Here is a 17,837-nt window from a genome sequence, read left to right as displayed (position 1 = left end):
AGTAATTTCCCTCAAAGTCAACCAGTGGGACTTACTTCCGAGTAAGGATGTGGAGTCTGCTTTCGCTTCTTATTTTCGATCTCTACAGGCTTTCGGCTGTTTCGTCGCCTCTGGCATGGAGCCGCGCTTGGAACCGAAAGCCAGCCAATGAGGGCTGGGAGTGCGGCGAATGCAGGATCGGAAACGGGAGAATGATTCACTATCAAAGATGGTTTGGGGGCTTGTTGTGAAGCGGGAGTGGGATATCACTGTGCAACCCTCTTGCAGGAAAGTCTCTTTAATCAGCCTGTTCACAACGCCCAGACGGATATGGCTTCTCAGAGTGCGAACGTGACTTTCCAGATGATGCCCAAGAAAGGTTGTAGGAAAGTGTAGGTGGTGATTCTCTCTCGCTTTTCAGCCCTCCCAAATCCATTGGTTGCCTTCATTCGAAGTGTGTGTGTGTGTAGGTGGGGGAGTGGGAGATTCCCAGGAGTTGCCCACACGTTGGGATAAACTGCAGAAGATGCTATTCCAAGCAACACCCAGACTTTCGCGGGGGCGGATTGTTTGCCTATTGCGACTGCGAGATGTCTGTTAGGATCGGGAACGTGAACAATTCCCGCGACAGTGTGTTTTAAAAAGAGCTTTCTGTCCCTTACCTGTATTTCTATATACACAATTTATACTTTCCAGCTGTTATAGGAAAATCCACCTGTTTTTTTTCCTGGCTACTATGTCCGTTTTGCTTATATATTTATTATCATTTAATGAAGATAAATTATTTTTAATTAGTTCATCCTTCCCTATGTACAAAAGTAAGTTAGCATGTTCATCTCATTTGCAATTCCACATGTAAGACTAGCTTCCACAGGGCGGAATATTGTTGTGCTAGATGCCTGCGCTCTTAACCATCTTTACTCGGAAGCAAGTCCTATAGATGTCAATGGGATTTACTCCCAGGTAGGTATGCAGTTCTGGATTTCTGATGGTCTGTATGTAGGAAAATGGAAAGAGATCTGAGTATTTATATTGTTCATCCCACTCCTAGGCACATGGGTGCAACAGATCCTTATCAGGTTTAGGCAGAAGCAAGCCAGTGCAGTGGCCTTTACTCCCAAGTAAGTGGTCAACATCTAGATTGTTAGTCATGATCAAGTACCATTCTCATTAAAAGGACTTTAGTTAGTCATGACTAAATTGACTCATTGATTTCAGTGGTGCGTAGTCATGTCTGGATGTTGCCCAGTAACAACAAAGTAGTCCCACTGACATTCAAAGAACAACAGGTTAGGCGATACCTAATCTGTCCTTTTAATATCAGTGGGACTACTTTGAGCAATTTTCCTCACGTCACGCTTAAGACATGTAGTCTTCCTTGAGAGTAATAAAGGCTGCGATCCGTGCGTACCTAGCTAGGAGTAAAGTCTCAGCGGGACTTACTTCCCAAGAAACAGAATCGGGGCTGGACACAGGTGCCTAGAGGAGTGTGGATGCTCGGTAGAAATCCTCGAATGTATCCTTTCTCCACTCCCCACCCGCAATCAATCCAGAACCGCGACTCTATGCATACGAAGTCAATACCATGGAAATCGCTGGTGGGGCTGGGGCTTACTTCCGAGTCGACGTGAATATCTCCGGCGGCAAGCCGATCTTTCTGTCCCCAGTCCCCACCCCCGTCTTTCGCGCTCGCGCGCGCGCGCAAGCCCTGGGACTCTTACTCGTGTGGCCTTTGTTGAGACTATCAGCGCCGGAGAAACACCGGAGAGACCCTTCTCTGGGTGCTGCTGGGAGACCTTTCGCTCCGGCTGGCTGGGTTTCTACCCAGCCCCTCACGGCCAAAGCTACTCTGCTTCCCATTCATCCACCATGCCAGAAGAAAATCCCCGGTGGGTCCTCCTCCTACCGGCGTCTCTTTTGCTGTTGTTGTTTTCATGCCCACGCACGCCTGTGTAGTTTCTTGCACCCGTTCTGTTAACATATATACATCTACACATACACACAGGCGCGCACACATCGCTTCGGAGTCCGCTGGAAGTGCAGCGTGGTTGGTGAGTTGCTGGTGTATTTCAACCGCTGCGTTTGGCTCGGGCGCAGCAGCTCCTCCCCTTGGTGGTGCTATCCTCTTACTTGATCAAATTCTCGAACGTGAACAGTTTCACTGAAAAGCACTTTAAAAAAAAAAAGAAAAAGAAAGAGGGAGAGAAAGAGAGAGGGAGAAAATCCAACAGTGAAACAACCGAATCCAACTAAGGAGTTTTGTGGGTTTTTTGTTTTTTTTTTAACTGCTCATCATCTCAGAGGCTGAGAAAAAGGTGGAAGAAAAGACCTTTGGCTGCAAAATAATAATAATCAACCAGCCTCTCCCCTCCCTCCTTTTAAAAAAGAACCCCCGCCCCCCCCAGCCCTCCAACTCTCTCTGCAAGGCATGGAGAGAGGGGCTGGTTGGTTCTCCGGCTGCTCCGTCGCTTGGATCGCCTCGACATGGCTTTTGTTTGGCACTTGGTGTTTTACCGGCGCTGAGATAACTTGCAGGTCTTGCTTTTCGTCTTCTTCGTCGCCTGCAGCTTTCCGGGTTAAGCTGCTGCAGCAGCCGTCGCCGCTGGAGGTTCCTCGGGGAGTGTCGCTTGGGCCAAGTGGCGGCGAAGAAGGGGAAAGCTTGCAGGAGAAACCGGGCGGAGGATGGGGTGCTGCTGGAGACGACGGAGAAGGGGAAGGCGAAGAGATGGGGGAGCTCCGAGAGGATCGGGGCCTGGGCAGGGGTCAGCCGCTGGCGGCGGGGATGGCGGCACTGGGCATCTCGGCGCACGGGGAAGTTCTTGCCGGCACCCCAAAGGGACCCGGGAGGGCGCGTAGGAGCTCGGATCCCGGCCGAGCCGGCCAAGTCTTGGGGAGGGCGAGGCGGAGGCGCAGTGGAGGATCCTTGGCGTTCGGCTGGCAGGAGATGCAGCTGTTGCCCGGAGATGCCAGGGAGGAAGGAAGCCCTCTTGGCAAGACGCCGGGCGGCAACCCTCGTGCGCCCAGGGCCAGGAGGAGCAGCGAGGATCGGCAGCCTTTTGCCCCGGACACCCTCGGGGCAGACGACGGAGGCGGCTGGGGCGTCTCCTTAACGGATGGCCCCAAAGCGACCCGAGCTCAAGGAAGAGGCTCCAAGGAGGAAGGGCAGATGGGCAGGCTGCGGGGAGGAGGCGACGAGCTGAAATTGACCAGCACGACCTTTGCCCTCACCGGAGACTCGGCCCACAACCAAGCCATGGTGCAGTGGTCCGGCTACAACAGCAGCGTAAGTCAAAGGGCCCGCCAGGGGATCGGCTGTGGCGTGGGTGGGGGGTTGCAGAGCGTGCTGCCAGTGCGATACCTGGGAACTCCTGCAGTTCTTCAGGGCATTTGGTGGAGGGAATCCACTACTCCTTCTTTCTCGCTTTCCAAAGAGAAAAGAGGAAAGTTTTTGTCTGTGGCGAAAACACACACACACTAAGAGGGGGAAACGCGCGTCATTTCCAAAAAGAGAGCCCACAAAAGCCGTTTAATATCTCTGAGAGGCTGGAGGCTGCGTCTCGGGATGCTACAGAGGAAGAAGGAGAGCCCCGCTGTTCCTCTTTTATAGGCGGTAGTAAACACGGAATATGAGCTGTTGGAGGAAAGTTGGATCAGACGGCTTGTTTCAGTGGGTTGGTTTTTTTTTTAACCTGCCTTCAACCTGTCCATTGAGAGCAATGAATTGTGCACTTTGCATGGCTTATAATGCAGTTACACACAGTTGATTCTCTCTCTCTTTCTCCCATATATAACACATACCTGGACACGCTTCAGAGGGTCTGTATTGGAAAACGAATAATTCGGGGTGAGAGTGGCGGGCGTGGGGGTCGTTCTCCACCTCCGTGTGTGATTTGATTCATGAAGAAGTGAGACAGCCCCCACGCACCACACACACGCGCGCTCCTGCTAATAAGCTGCGAGAGAGGAGGAAACCCCAGGAAGCACTATTTATCTTCTATATATTCAGACAAACCAAGGCAGTTCCATATTTTGCTTCTCAGTAATAAAGGACAAATTATTTTTTAAAACCCCCCAAACGAATGGGTCCGAGGCATGCCTGAAACTTTGCGTGCTGGATGCAATGAATCGAAGCTGTATAATTTTTTCTGGGTCTCGATCTTATCAAAAGGTGGCGCCCTTGAAGTCTTATTTTGAGTATCTTTGCTGGATGTAGCTGTATTATAGGCAATGTGTACGCTGTACAGAGCAATAAAAGGGATATTGTTAGGTTAGGAACACTTAGCTAACAAGCATCTTGCTTCCTAATGCTCTTAGGACAATTATAAGAAGGATGTTCAATTTTATTTTCACTTAATGTAAGAAATGTCCCCCCCCCATTCTGCCATATAAGGGAGCAGGCAAAAATCTATTTAGAGGCTTGGGGACAGCCTTTTGGTGATAATGTGCTCATCATCATCACCTCCCTTATTTTTTTTTTGCATGTCCTGTAATTGGGGCACAGAACAATTAGAAACTCAAAGTCAACATCCAAATCTGAAAATTCCATTTCCCACTTACTAGTATTTATTATCCTTACTCCCCAGTTTTTGTTGGTCACTTGGGCCCAAACCTTTCATGTCTGGTTTGTCCTTGTATGTTGCTGGGAAAGCGCGGGGTGGGGGGAGCTCAGAACCTGTATACAATTTGGTCATTCTTTTAAGATCTAGAAGTTTTGTCTTGAATGTATAATCAGCATTCAGTTCATAATGTGGACAGTACTTGGATGCATACTGCTCTTGCTCTAACCATGCTGTGGAACTCACAATTATTTGAACATAATGTAGGACTCCTGAGTGTCCTAAAGGTGTGTCATATCTGAGAATTGTAGGATCTGGATTTTTAACAAGTTGGTCAGTATAGTGAAATCTGTTATCCTTGCTTTCTTGTCTTAAGCTTTCAGTGCTTAGTGCTCTGCCAAAATCTATAGTCACTAATATGGATTTCCAGTACTTATTTATTTGCTTTCCTGTTACAAGAGTGCAGAATGCGCCTGATATTTGGGGAAGGCAAAGATTTTATTTTTCCAAAGTTTAATTTTCACAACATGATCTTTTTTTTAATCATCTAAGTAAATTATGCTGTTAAATACTACATCACTGAAATTAAAGCTAAGAAGTCATACCTGATTATCATTGCAGTGGCATTCTGCTTGCTTTTCTTGATATTTTGGATGGAAATATTTGGCTGCAAATAAGTTGTGTTTCATGGATAGAATGGAATGGATAACTGGTGTTTGTGGATGAGGAAAACAATCCAACATGTCAGTAAATGCATGATGTTGCTCCATGATTCTGTAACAAAAGGTCTAGTATCTGGAGACATATATATATTTGTTCTCTCATGGAAAAATGCTCACACTCTAACTCTTGAATAATTCACTTGATTTTTAAAAACCAGACACTATTGTGAACCTACGGGGAAAGTCAAATGCTCAACTTGTCTCTGCTTTTGTGTATTATCAGGAAAAAAATAATCTGAGATGGGAACTGGCTCTTTCATCTCTGCTGCACTCTTGGTTCTACCCAATTTGACAATGGGCTTGATTGTGGCATAAGGAGGTCAAGCAATTGGCCTAAAGGGGCACAGTGAAATAGTGATTTGGCTCAGATTAGAGCTCAAAGCCATTATATACCTGACCACAATACTTTATTACTGCCTACTGCTTGGGAACTTATTTCCTGAATGCATAGAAGCTGCAAAGCATCTAAAAGGGAACACAGAAGCATGTCTCTTGACTGTGTAGGAAGTATTTTGCACTCTGGAGTAGGACAATGTTTCATTTTTCAATAATCACGTGATGAGCACATGAGTTGTGTGCACAGCTCCTCTCTCTTTGTAACCATTGGACTTGCCAAAATCTCCCTCTTACTTTTGGCAGTTGTCAGAAACTGGCAAAAGTGGTGGTTTTGTACACAGTTAATTTCAGAGTAAAAATCTCTCCTGGGGTTTTAAAAACCTGCCTGGAAGGAAGAGAAAAAGAAAATAGTGGATTAAAAATATATTAAAAAGAAATGCTAATGGAGAGCAGAAGCCTGCAATGTAGTTTAGAAAGTAAGAAAAAGAAGCATATTCAATGCAGGATAATTAAAAAAGCAAGTTTAAAAACTAAAATGAGATTGTAATTTTTCAGAAGGGGATTGCAAATAGAGCTGTGGGCTGGGTATTGTGATTGGAGGGGTGTGTGTGTGTGTGTGTGTGTGTGTGTGAGAGAGAGAGAGAGAGAGAGAGAGAGAGAGAGAGAGAGAGAGAGAATGGGATGTATATGACACTACTGCTTACATACCACAATGGGGGGCTATGGAGCAGAATCCAATTGTACACCTCAGTTACCTTTCCATTAGATACTGACGTGGAACTCCTGTTATTTAAGCCTTTGGAGGTTTCCGTGTTCTTTTTTCCCTTTTCCCAAACGGCTCAACTGAGCATGGCTTTGGAGAGAAGAAACCTTAAACCTTAAAAAGAGGGAAGGTTATAGTGGACTCTTAGGATAATGTTTGTATCAGTCAGCTTGAAAAGTCAGATATGCATGTAGACTATTCCGGAGCATTAATACCAGAGTGACTGTATTTTTTGACTATGTTACGGGAACAAAAAGGGTCCAGGGATTTCCAAGTACAAATTAATGACTCAAGTAACAGTGGATGCCTTTGTTTTGTCTTTTTCTAAAGAAGCTCCCAGTACCATGCTTTCTGCCTTCCTGAGCTTTCTGCCTTTGCAGTAATCTCCCTCTGCTCATCAGTATCTAACTTCCATCTCCTTCAGGTTACTCCTATAACGAAGCTCCTTTCCGATCATCCCAAGCTCCCTTACCAGCTCCTCTTCTTTTTTTATCATTTCTTCTCACTATCAGTCCCTGATCTCTGTATCACACAGAGATGTGGTCAAGATCCTTAGTGGTTGCATAGTTGGCATACCACTACCTACAGGAAAAACATCATTGCATTTCATATATCACAAGGCTTGTGACTTTTCATACATTGAGATTAATTTATTAGGAAAAAGTAGCACAAGACATGTCCCGGAGAGCAAGGGACAATTCAGCAAATTAATGGTTCTTTGGCCAAAAGATAGGTTTTTGTTTTGGATTAGGATTTCCAAGAATTATGACATGAATTGGAAGCAGGTTGGGCTCTACCTACAGGTGGTAGATTCCAGTAGAGCTTCCATACACCAGAAAGGGCTGGAATCAAGACAGTAGTAATATGTTTTCAAAGAACAGATGACCTAGTCAGTTATAACGTTAAGTCAATTAGGAGGGAAGTAATATGATCTGCCTTACACCAAGCCAGAAAATTAGTCCCATCTGAGTCAATAATGGCTATGCGGTCTGGTTGCAGCTTTCCAGGATTTCAGACAGGAGGTCTTCCCAGGCCTACCTGGCAGGGATTGACCATAAGAACTTCTGCATGCAAAGCAGGTGCTCTTTCACTAAGCTAGAGCCCCATCCACCAGATGGCCAAGAATAATTGTAGACCAACCAGGTCATTACTGGTTGATAAGGAATGACCTTCCACCCTAATTATCCTCACAGATGGACATTGTTGGCCATTCTTGCAGTATATGCCTTCTGCTTTCATTTCACTACTTCTGCTACAATGATGTCTGGTCTGTATTTCACTTCCTAGCTAGATCAGGGTCTCTGGCTACCAGACAAACAGGTAATGGATTAAAGAGGGGAAAATATTCCAATGCCCACCTATTTAGAGGAGTCAACTTCTCCTTTAGGCTATCAACGAGTAGGTACAACAATTGGGAATATTATACAATTTTTAAAAATACTTTTGCCTCTGTCTTTCTATAGAATACATGTTTCACAAGTGTCAGACAATAAGAACAGATATGTACTCTGTCTTCCCCCATTATGGTAATTAATGAAACAATCATGAAATCTCTCTCATTAGGTTCTAGTAGTATTGTTCCATGAAGGTGGGTGAGGAAGTTCTCCACTTTGAAGAACATTATTTTACTTAATTTCTGTACATTAGTACTTGGATTGAAAGAAGAAATAGATATGTAGGAAGCAGAATCAGTCAGTGGAAGAGAGATTTAGGCTTTCATCCCCTCTGCATCTTCCACCCAGATAATTCCAAAGACTACAGGTGGGATGTTAACAACACTCTATTTCAGATCAAAACTCTGATTTAGTAGATTAGTGCAAATGGCAATATGTGCATTTGCTTTTCTCTGCTTAAAGGAACCTGAATGCTTAATTCAAAAAATTCCCTTAATGTGGGGGAGTGGAGTTTGGAAGTAGGTGGGTGAGCACAGGGGATGTGGATGTGGACATGGGTGGGGTTACTGAAGTACCAGGAAAGGATAGGATCCTACAGCAGGAGTGAATATCTCTTCTTTTCCACTTCAGCTGCTGATTTGCTTTAATGATGTTTAATTGTGGGTGGCTCTAATTCTATTCCCCGTCTCCAGATGGAGTGATAACCCAGTCCATAATGCTAAGTCCATAGGCAGCACATTTTCATTCATTCATTCATTCATTCAATTTCTATACCACCCTTCCAAAAATGGCTCAGGGCAGTTTACACGGAGAAATAACAAATAAATAAATAAGATGGCTCCCTGTCCCCAAAGGGCTCACAATCTAAAAAGAAACATAAGATAGACACCAGCAACAGTCACTGGAGGTACTGTGCTGGGGGTAGATAGGGCCAGTTACTCTCCCCCTGCTAAATAAAGAGAATCACCACATTAAAAGGTGCCTCTTTGCCAAGTTAGCAGGGGGCATATGTAGCTGTGCACATGCTTACCAATGAAAGAGATTGATGGGGCTGGGTTGGGCCAGAATATAGAGTGGCTGACATGGTGGGCAGACCTCCATCGAGTGTAAGGATCTCCTGGGGCTGCTGCACAACTTTAAAGGCAGCCCCAATAGTGTAGTGATTGGGCTGCAGCAGAATGAGATTGGAAACGGGGTTGTCCATCATGTTGGCCGCTGTGTTTAGAAAGGAGCCCAAGTTATTTAAAAAATATGGGAAACACAATTCCAGGTATATGGGATTTGTGATTTATTTGTTTATTTAATTTCTATACCCCCTTTCTTTAAAAAAATAGAACTCAAGGTGGTGTTCAATAAAAACAAGACAGCTTTCAGTTTGGTTTTTCAGTGATGGAAGAAAGATGTCCAGAACATAACCAAAGGATTTGTGGCCACATTCTCATGACCATGTTAATCCTGGTTAAATGGGGTTGACCAACATTAATGTGATCTTGTGAATCCATGCATGGTGGGAGTCCTGTCTAAGTTCTGTGGTGTTAACCAAGATATTTGATCTAGGATCAGATCTGGGCTAGTCATCTGCCCGGGCACCCTAATCAGGATCCACTGATCATGTGAACCTACGCCTCTTACTGATTCTGGTTACCTGCATGCAGCATGTCTTCAACTACACACCCACCATAGACACCTGTACCCAGAGCAGACCAAGCCTACTGATGAGAGCATCAGTAGGCTTAGCCTCCAACCCACACTTCGTGGCCACACAGCCAGAACACCTTCAGCTGCACTCTGGTAACACACCATGTCATCCATACCTGTATGCTCCACCCACACTTGCCTTCACAACTCTTCTTAAAGGGACACAAACACAACACATGAGTTGAGAGTTCATCTGTGTTTGGGCCACTTCTTCTACTTGTGTCCACTTACTGAAAACTTGTACATTTTCAGGTGTTAATAAAAGCAACATATCCATGTGCCACAGAGCCACGTGTCACTTTTCTTCCATCAGCAGCATGCTTCTTATTCAGTGCAGTCACAGAACAGCATCTCAGTCTCTGCTGGGGACATTGGCACCCTCTGTTGTGGCCCCCAGCCAGATGTTTGGCCAAAGGGGGGGGAGGGTGAGTTCTTGGGGCCATTGCAGCAGTAGTGAAGCCTTATTGTGCTTTATGACACAGCAGCAGGGAGAGATGAAAGGTGGCCAGGATCCATGGGCTGGATTAGAAGGGGCCGTATGGTAGCTACTGTGTATAGTGAGTATATTCTATCTTTCACCAGTGGAGGTCAGGCTGAAGCACCACTCTGGTGGTGAGAACACAGCTCATGTGTGCCCATCTCTGTGTTACCCCATTTGTGTTTTACCATCTGATACAAACCAAATTTATAGTGGGAGGGGATCCTAGGAGATACTTTTATTTTGTTTCATCGTCATGTTTCAAGATGGTGGCCAAAGTATAAGCACCACCCCTTTAAATCTCATGTGCTGACAGTCCAATAAAACCAAAATTACAGCATGTGGGACTGGGTCTTAAGATATTCTGACAGGGCTGACTTAAAGTGACTTGGATGTTGAAAGAAGTGGAAAGTGTGTTCCACTATTTCTACTTAGAAGTGCTTGCTTTTAAAAAGCCAGTTTATACTATTAAACAGATGTCCGTCTAAGTCAGTACTGCCTACCCTACACTGACCGGCAGGGACTTGGCCAGCCCTGCCTGGAGATACCAAGGACTGAATCTAGGATGTTCTGCATCCAATGCATGTGCTTTACCATTGAGTGTTTCAGACTTTGGTGAAGTGGAAGTGTTTCACACTTTGAGGTTATGATGTACATTAATGTACTGATGGTTTATGCCAAATATCTAAATGAGTAGGGGGAGGAGAGCTGGTCATACAACACATAAAGCTGCCTTATACTGAGTTAGATCAGTGGTCCATTGAGCTCACAAACGTCTGTACTAACTGACAGCTGCTTTTTAGGGTTTCACAGAAGGATCTTCTTTTCCAGCCTTACTTGGAAATATTGTTGGAGATAGAATTCCGGGAGCATTGACTCTTGGCACCTTTTATCCTATTGACCACTAGGGGCATTGGAGTAGTGACTGTGAGAAAGGGTCTCCCTCCCCCCGCCCCTAGTCTTGTGATATTCTCGGGGCTTTTTGCACTGCCCTTCTTGCTCCCAGACTGCTTCTTGCTCTCTCTGCTCCACTGCAACTCCATTAGCCATGTGGCTTCTCTCTCCCTCTCTCTCTCCCCGCCCCCCGCCCCATCCCCTGTACTATGAAGACAGAAAGCTCAGGCATACAGGCTTTCTATCCAAGAACTTCCCCAATAAACCTTACATGCGTTTGGATCTTAAAACGACTGTCTCAAGCTACTCTTTAATGGGCTCAGCTTTTGCGGCTCACACTGGCCCTGTTATAATTGGGGTTAGTCAAGCCCCTCCCTTCCAACCGATATCAGGGATTGAACCTGGGATCTGCTTCACGTAAGGCAAGTGCCCTTCCACTGAGCTATAACATGGAAAGGATCGAGTCCTTGTAACTTCAACTCTCTGTGGCGAAGATATATTTTTTTTCCTCTTCTTATGTTAATTATGTTTTGTAACTATTTGTATACATACAATTATCTATGACAATAAGCAGTTTATTATCTGCATGCATCCAAAGGTCTTTGTGAGAAATCTAAACAGTAATTAATTGTTCCTCTTCCTTGTGCGTCTGATACCTTTTTGCTCAAAGGGCTGGAAATGTCTTTATTAAACAGTGAGGTGTGGAGGCAGCATACGCCTCTCTGCCTGCTCCTTCCTGGTCATAATTGTTACAATACAAAGGCCATTGGCAGTGTTCTCTTGAGATTGCTAGGCTGCTAATATACACATTGTCGATCAGATACTGTTACTTAGCTCTCACCTTGATGAGCTGATGGGCTGTAATAGAACTGGCCCTATTCAACCCCATCCAGGACAGCATCCTTCCAGTGGCTGCTGCTGGTGTCTGTCATGCTTCGTTTTAGATTTTGAGCCCTTTGGAGACAGGGAGCCATCTTTATTTTATTTTTATTTCTCTGTGTAAACCACTTTGGGAACTTTTGTTGAAAAGCAGTATATAAATATTTGTAGTTGTTATAATAGATGTCAGGTGGTCTTTAATTAAGACCACTAACAAGGCAGGATGCGACAAGGAACAATATTTATTATTTTTGAATTACTAGCTGTGTGGAGAGAGGCTCTTTTAGCTGAGAGATAGACTTCAGGCTACAGCAGCACAGGGGATGGTCCATCGAGGTTCCTTGCTGAATAACTTACTCTTGTGACACAAAATAGGAACAATTTCAATTGGATCAATAGCTCTGTGGCTGAAAAGAGCCATCCAAACTTAGCTTTGACTTTGTGGTGAGGAGTGTTGCTATTGCAAAGAGCTTCAGCTGAGAGGAGTTGGAGGTGTGGTGGGTGAGAAGTGCGGCATAGTCAGAATCTTGTGTTCTCTCAGGGGTTGGTCCTGCCCCTGACAGCATAACATTACATCTGTAAGAATAATCGCGTAAATCAAAATACTCCTATTTGTATCAGAGTAATCGAGAATTTCAGATAAGTTCCTTCCCTTCCTTCCCTTACATTCCCAGTGAAGAATGGGATTTTAACTCTGCAGCGAATCACAGTACACCTTTAGGAGGACATACACTCTAGCCAGGGAATACAGCTCACAAAACCAAAATTCATGACATGGGGCACATCACTTTGCTCCCATGTCTAGAGAACTAAGAGCACATGTGCGACTTTTGATGATGGGGCACTTTTCACTGATGAAGCACTTCACACAAACACCCAGCAGCCAGGTAGAATAAAGAGAAGACGAAGTCATTCACACCATCAAAAACTGTGTTCTACCTGGGTTTGGGAGCTGTGTGTGCTCCTAATTGTTGGTTGTGTGGAAGAAAGGTAGGAGGAAAAACCCGGGTAGAAGTGATTGCATGGAACTAAGGTGGGGGGGGGGAAAGCTACCCAGGTTTTACTCCTACCTTACTTCCATACAGGGGTGGATTAAGCTTTTTGCCACCCATAGGTGGCCAAGTCTTTTGCTGCCCCCACAGCCGTGGCGAGGAGGAAGGAAGTCCCCCCGCCTTTTCTTTAAACGCTGCTGCAGCAGCGGGGTGGATGGGGCAGGGGGGCAGTGCCAGCGGGACAGGGGATGAAGGGAAAGTCCCCCGTTCCTTTTACATTAAAATGCGCCATGCAGCGGTGGAATTGGCAGGCCGTGGCGAGGTTGTCTGTTGGGGGGAGGAAGTCCCCCGTTTACCTTAAAGCAGTGGGTGGATGCTGCAAGCATGCCAAGAAATGTGGGAGACTTTTCCTTTGTCCCTCGTCTCACTGGCACTGCCCCCGCCCCCATCCATCCTGCCACTGCGGTGCCATTTAAAGAAAATGGCGGCGGGACTTTCTTCCTCCTTGCCACCCTTACTATCCTCTGGGGGCAGCAAAAGGAGACTCAATCTCTCGCCGCCACCATGCAACAGTGGGCAGCAGTTTTAAAAGTTACATTTTTTTAAAAGATAAAAACTTTTCCCCACCCCAAGATTTGTGCCGCTCCTCTGGGATTTGACGCTGTAGGCAATTGCCTCTATTGCCTCTGTGGTAATCCGCCTATGTGTCCACACAGGTTTTTCCTCCTGCTTTGCTTCCACATGATAGAAAACTAGGAGCACACACATTTCCCAAACCTGGGTAGAACACAGTTTTTGATTGTACGAATAGCCTCAGTGTCTTCCCTTCCCTGAGAACGTGGGGAAATTGACTACTGATTTAACAGTACTTCCTTATTGAATATTGAATATCTGCAAGCAGGATACAGGTTAACCCCCTGCACAGTTTTCAGACAGGGAGGGTAGTTGCTAACAAACCCCCAAATGCAGATTGTTCCCATCATGCACTGGTGACAGCAGAGAGGAGAAGGACTACCTTCAATGATGGCCAAGCACTCAACCAGTTTTCCTTGTTAATGACCTTCGCATGCCTTGATAAGAACCAGGGCATGCAAAGTAGAAAAATACAAAGACAAAATTCTGCTTCATCTCCCTACAATAGATAGGTGAACATTCTCTCCCTCAACAGGTGAACCCACAAATGTAGATATTGGGGGAATGGCTGTGGGAGAGTGGAAAGCTAACTCGGGTATGTGAGAGCACGCTTTCTCCGCTATTCACTCAACAACCTGATAGCTGATAGATATTACTCATTACCACTTTATGCCCACCTTGCCTCTCCACAGGCAGTCTGGTAGCCATCCAAAATGCACAGGGACAAGGATGTTCCTCACTTCCCCTGCATGGCATGCAGACTACAAGTGAGACCTGCAGCAGCAGTGATAAATGAGAAACCATCTGTTCCCTTGCGGGTGTTCAACTGTTTGTTCTTGCAGTGCTCCTGTGCCTTTGCATGGCAAATGGCAGTGTAACCAGTGTAGCCTGCAGTGTTGGAAGTTATGCCTGTTGCTCCTGTGTCTGTTGTGAGGCTTTCAGAGACCCAAGGGACCCAAACAGACAGAAAACATGGCAAACCTATTATTTTGTGAAACTGCAGAATTTATTCCCCAAGTGATGCTGTTCCGTGATGGTAGCAGATGAGGAGTCTTCCTTTCTTTGTTACTCATCTCAGGTGTGTTCATGATGATGCGGGACATACACTCTAGGATAGGGGCAGTAGGCTCCCTACCACTACACTCCAGCAGGTGTGAGGATCTGCATTTCCCCCACTGCAAGGCTACTGGAGCATTAGCAAGGGAGAGCAGAACGGTCCTAGCTTCTCAGTATCCTCCTGATTGTCCTGTCCTGGTTGTCTGATAGAAAACTTGGAAGGCTGGAGTGGGATAGATAACAGGATCTGCTGGGGAACATAACCAGCAGACAAAGGCAGTTACCCCAATAAACAAGTGAGGTGCAGTGGAATGAAATGAAAAAGGCTGGACAAAATGTAAGGCATCCTGGTGCATGAACAAATCAAAGAGTTACTTGAGTGAGACTCTTGGTCTGTGTTTACTCTGGTGATCATGCTACCTTTTCAGGTGTTTCTTCCTTTTTTGTTGGTCTGTAGCAAAGGATTCAGCCTTTTGTATGCTAAACTTGTGCTGCTCCACTGAGCTACATGGTGCTGTTTTGGTACTAGACTGCATGGTTGAGATAGTTAACTGCAATACTTGGATGGGGATATGGGCTGGGTGGGGCAGGGCAAGGTGTGTGTCATGGGCTTGGGCTCTGGGAGTCTTTGATGGCTCTATCCAGGGCATTTCTCCTGGCTGTAGCTGTGTGGTCAGAGTGTTACTTGGTGGATTGGGAGGTCTGAAGTGTAGTCCTGCTGCCTTTCTCTTTCCCCATCTATAAAGTGAAAAATGAATATTAGCAACAATAAATTCAGAAGAGACAATACCACAAACTATGGTTCTTCCTTATCACTGTAACCCCCACTCATTTCTCTTGTTGAAAATGGGTTCCTTTCACATAGTCACTAATATAACCGTGATGTATGTAGTGGCTTTGGTATTATTTGTATGGAATCATCAGCATTCTAGTGGGATTTTTGTCTGTCTTCTGTTCACTCAATAAGCTGCATGGGGATTCAAGCCCAGGGTTTCCTTAACCAAAGTCCAACATTCTAATCATTACACCTCACTAGTTAGTTGTCACACTGTGTACTGAGAAGGGTGATATTATGTTGTTCCCAATGTCAATGAGGTCATTCACACAACCAAAAAACTGTGTTCTACCTGGGTTTGTGAGCTGTTTGTGCTCCCAATTTTGGGTTGTGTGGAAGCAAGAAAGGAGGAAAAGCTACCCAGATTTTCTTCCTACGTTGCTTCCACACAACCGAAAACTGGGAGCACAAACAGCTTCCAAACCCAGGTAGAACACAGTTTTTGGTTGTGTGAATGACTTCAGTGTGTGCTGATACCATCACTGAGTTTTGTCACACTCAATCATGATAGAGTTGTTAGGGGTGCTTTGGGAGTGACTGTAGGTCTTTCTGTACTAACTTTGGTTTCAAATGGTACTGCTAACATGGCTGCTGAAAGTGCATAGGATCACAACTGTGCTACACCATTAGATCTGATGCAGTGGATGCCTGGCATAGTGGGTTGTAGGATCAGCCTGTACACCTGCTCCATTGTATCTTGATTGTTGACTTGTTCATAATGGGCCTAGAAAACTCTATCTTCTTCTTTTTAATAGCAAAGCTTTAAGAGACATATAAAGAGAAGAGACATATACTGTCAGGTTCTGGTTCTCTGCCATCTCAAATGTTGACCCCATTAGCACAGTACTATCTTTTCCCCATCTGCACCAATGTCAAGGTCTTAGAATAGTTACATAAAAAACTCTTCATGTCATTCTCCTTGCTTTTTATCAACTCTCTCATTCTCCCTTGTTTGTGCCACAGAATCTCACGTGCCATCATCCCACCTCCTCACTCTGTTTTCTTTCCACACTCCAGTCTTTAAGCCTTTTGCCATACTGATTCCTTGGGTTGGAATAGCCTCCTTTCTTTGTATCAAACAATTTTTCTTTCCAGCAAAGCTTTTCCTGAACTGTATTATCCTTGCCTTTTTGCAACTCACTGCTACTTGATTTTTCTCCTAACACCATCCTGACTCCTCATGTTAATCCATGATTTAACATTTTCTTAACATCCAACAGTGTTAATCCAGTGCCCATCTTGTCTGTCTAATGTAGACTAGGAGTGATGTGTCTGCAGTGCATCTTGTTTGTTTTGACACCAATATCTAGCAAACGTTGCCAAATGAATGCGGAATAGTTCACTGGACGTGTGTGTAAGACTGTGTTAGCACCAGCTGTTTTCCTGGAATATGTCCCAGGAATAAGTGGAACAACCTACTGAAAATCATCTTGAATTATAATTGCCAGATTGCAATCCATATATTTAAATTCACTGCTGCACCAGGAGATGAATGAACCTTGGCTTCTTCCACCCGTTTCCTCCTATAACTTTCATCCTTTCCTCGCTCCACTTGTTGTGGCAAACGAGACTACAGTTATGCCATTCAGGAGGTGGGGAAGGAGTGTTTGATGATGATATTATTATTATTATTATTATTATTATTATTATTATTATTATTACATTTATATCCCGCTCTTCTTCCAAGGAGCCCAGAGCGGTGTACTATATACTTGAATTTCTCCTTACAACAACCCTGTGAAGTAGGTTAGGCTAAGAGAGAAGTGACTAGCCCAGAGTCACCCAGCTAGTATCATGGCTGAATGGGGATTTGAACTCGGGTCTCCTTGGTCCTAGTCCAGCACTCTAAACACTAAACCATAAGAAGCTGTAGCCACTGCATCAGGATAGTGTGATCAGGAGGACATGATCAGTTTCTACTCCTGGGTTTTGTTGCAAGTAAGTCCATACTTCATTTAAACATGTACATGTTCAGACATCACGAGGGACATTGTTGCCCATGAAGCTGCCACTTGAAATGGGGGCAAACGTGCTTGCTCATGAATTGATCCACTCATGTGTAGGTGCAGCCGGTGTAGGCAAGGCCACAACACCTGGGGCTTGTTGGTTTAGAAAAAAGATGACTGCAGGGAGACATGATAGAGGTCTATAAAATCATGTATGTTGTGGAGAAAGTGGATAGAGAGAAATTTTCTCCCTCTCATATAACGCTAGAACCAGGGGTCATCCCATGAAATTGATTGCCAGGAAATTTAGGACCAGCAAACAGAGGTACTTTTTCACACAACACTTAATCAACTTGTGGAATTCTCTGCCACAAGATGTGTGTGACAGCCAGCAACCTGGATGGCTTTAAGAGAGGTTTGGATAACTTCATGGAGGAGAGGTCTATCAATGGCTAGTAGTTGGAGGGCTGTGGGCCACCTCCAGCCTCAAAGGTAGGATGCCTCTGAGTACCAGTTGCAGGGGAGTAACAGCAGGAGAGAGGGCATACCCTTAACTCCTGCCTGTAGGCTTCCAACAACATCTGGTGGGCCACTGTGTGTAGCAGGATGCTGGACTAGATGGGTCTTGGGCCTGATCCAGAGGCCTGTTCTTATGTTCTTAGCTGGGCCATGACCA

The 17,837-nt window shown here is 45.1% G+C and overlaps 1 protein-coding gene across 1 annotated transcript in view; it reads left to right on the top strand.

Moving 5' to 3' along the window:
* The first annotated feature begins 2,031 nt into the window (after positions 1–2,031).
* SORCS3 (sortilin related VPS10 domain containing receptor 3) overlaps positions 2,032–17,837 on the top strand; it is a 750,118-nt gene continuing 734,312 nt past the window's right edge. The window contains exon 1 of the mRNA XM_053311335.1: positions 2,032–3,262. Coding sequence (XP_053167310.1) covers positions 2,408–3,262 — 855 coding nt within the window. The 5' untranslated portion in view covers positions 2,032–2,407. The remainder of the gene's footprint in view (positions 3,263–17,837) is intronic.

Source organism: Hemicordylus capensis, chromosome 3 (genome assembly GCF_027244095.1).
Source record: "Hemicordylus capensis ecotype Gifberg chromosome 3, rHemCap1.1.pri, whole genome shotgun sequence".
NCBI lineage: Eukaryota > Metazoa > Chordata > Lepidosauria > Squamata > Cordylidae > Hemicordylus > Hemicordylus capensis.
This window is presented reverse-complemented; position numbering and strand designations above follow the sequence as displayed.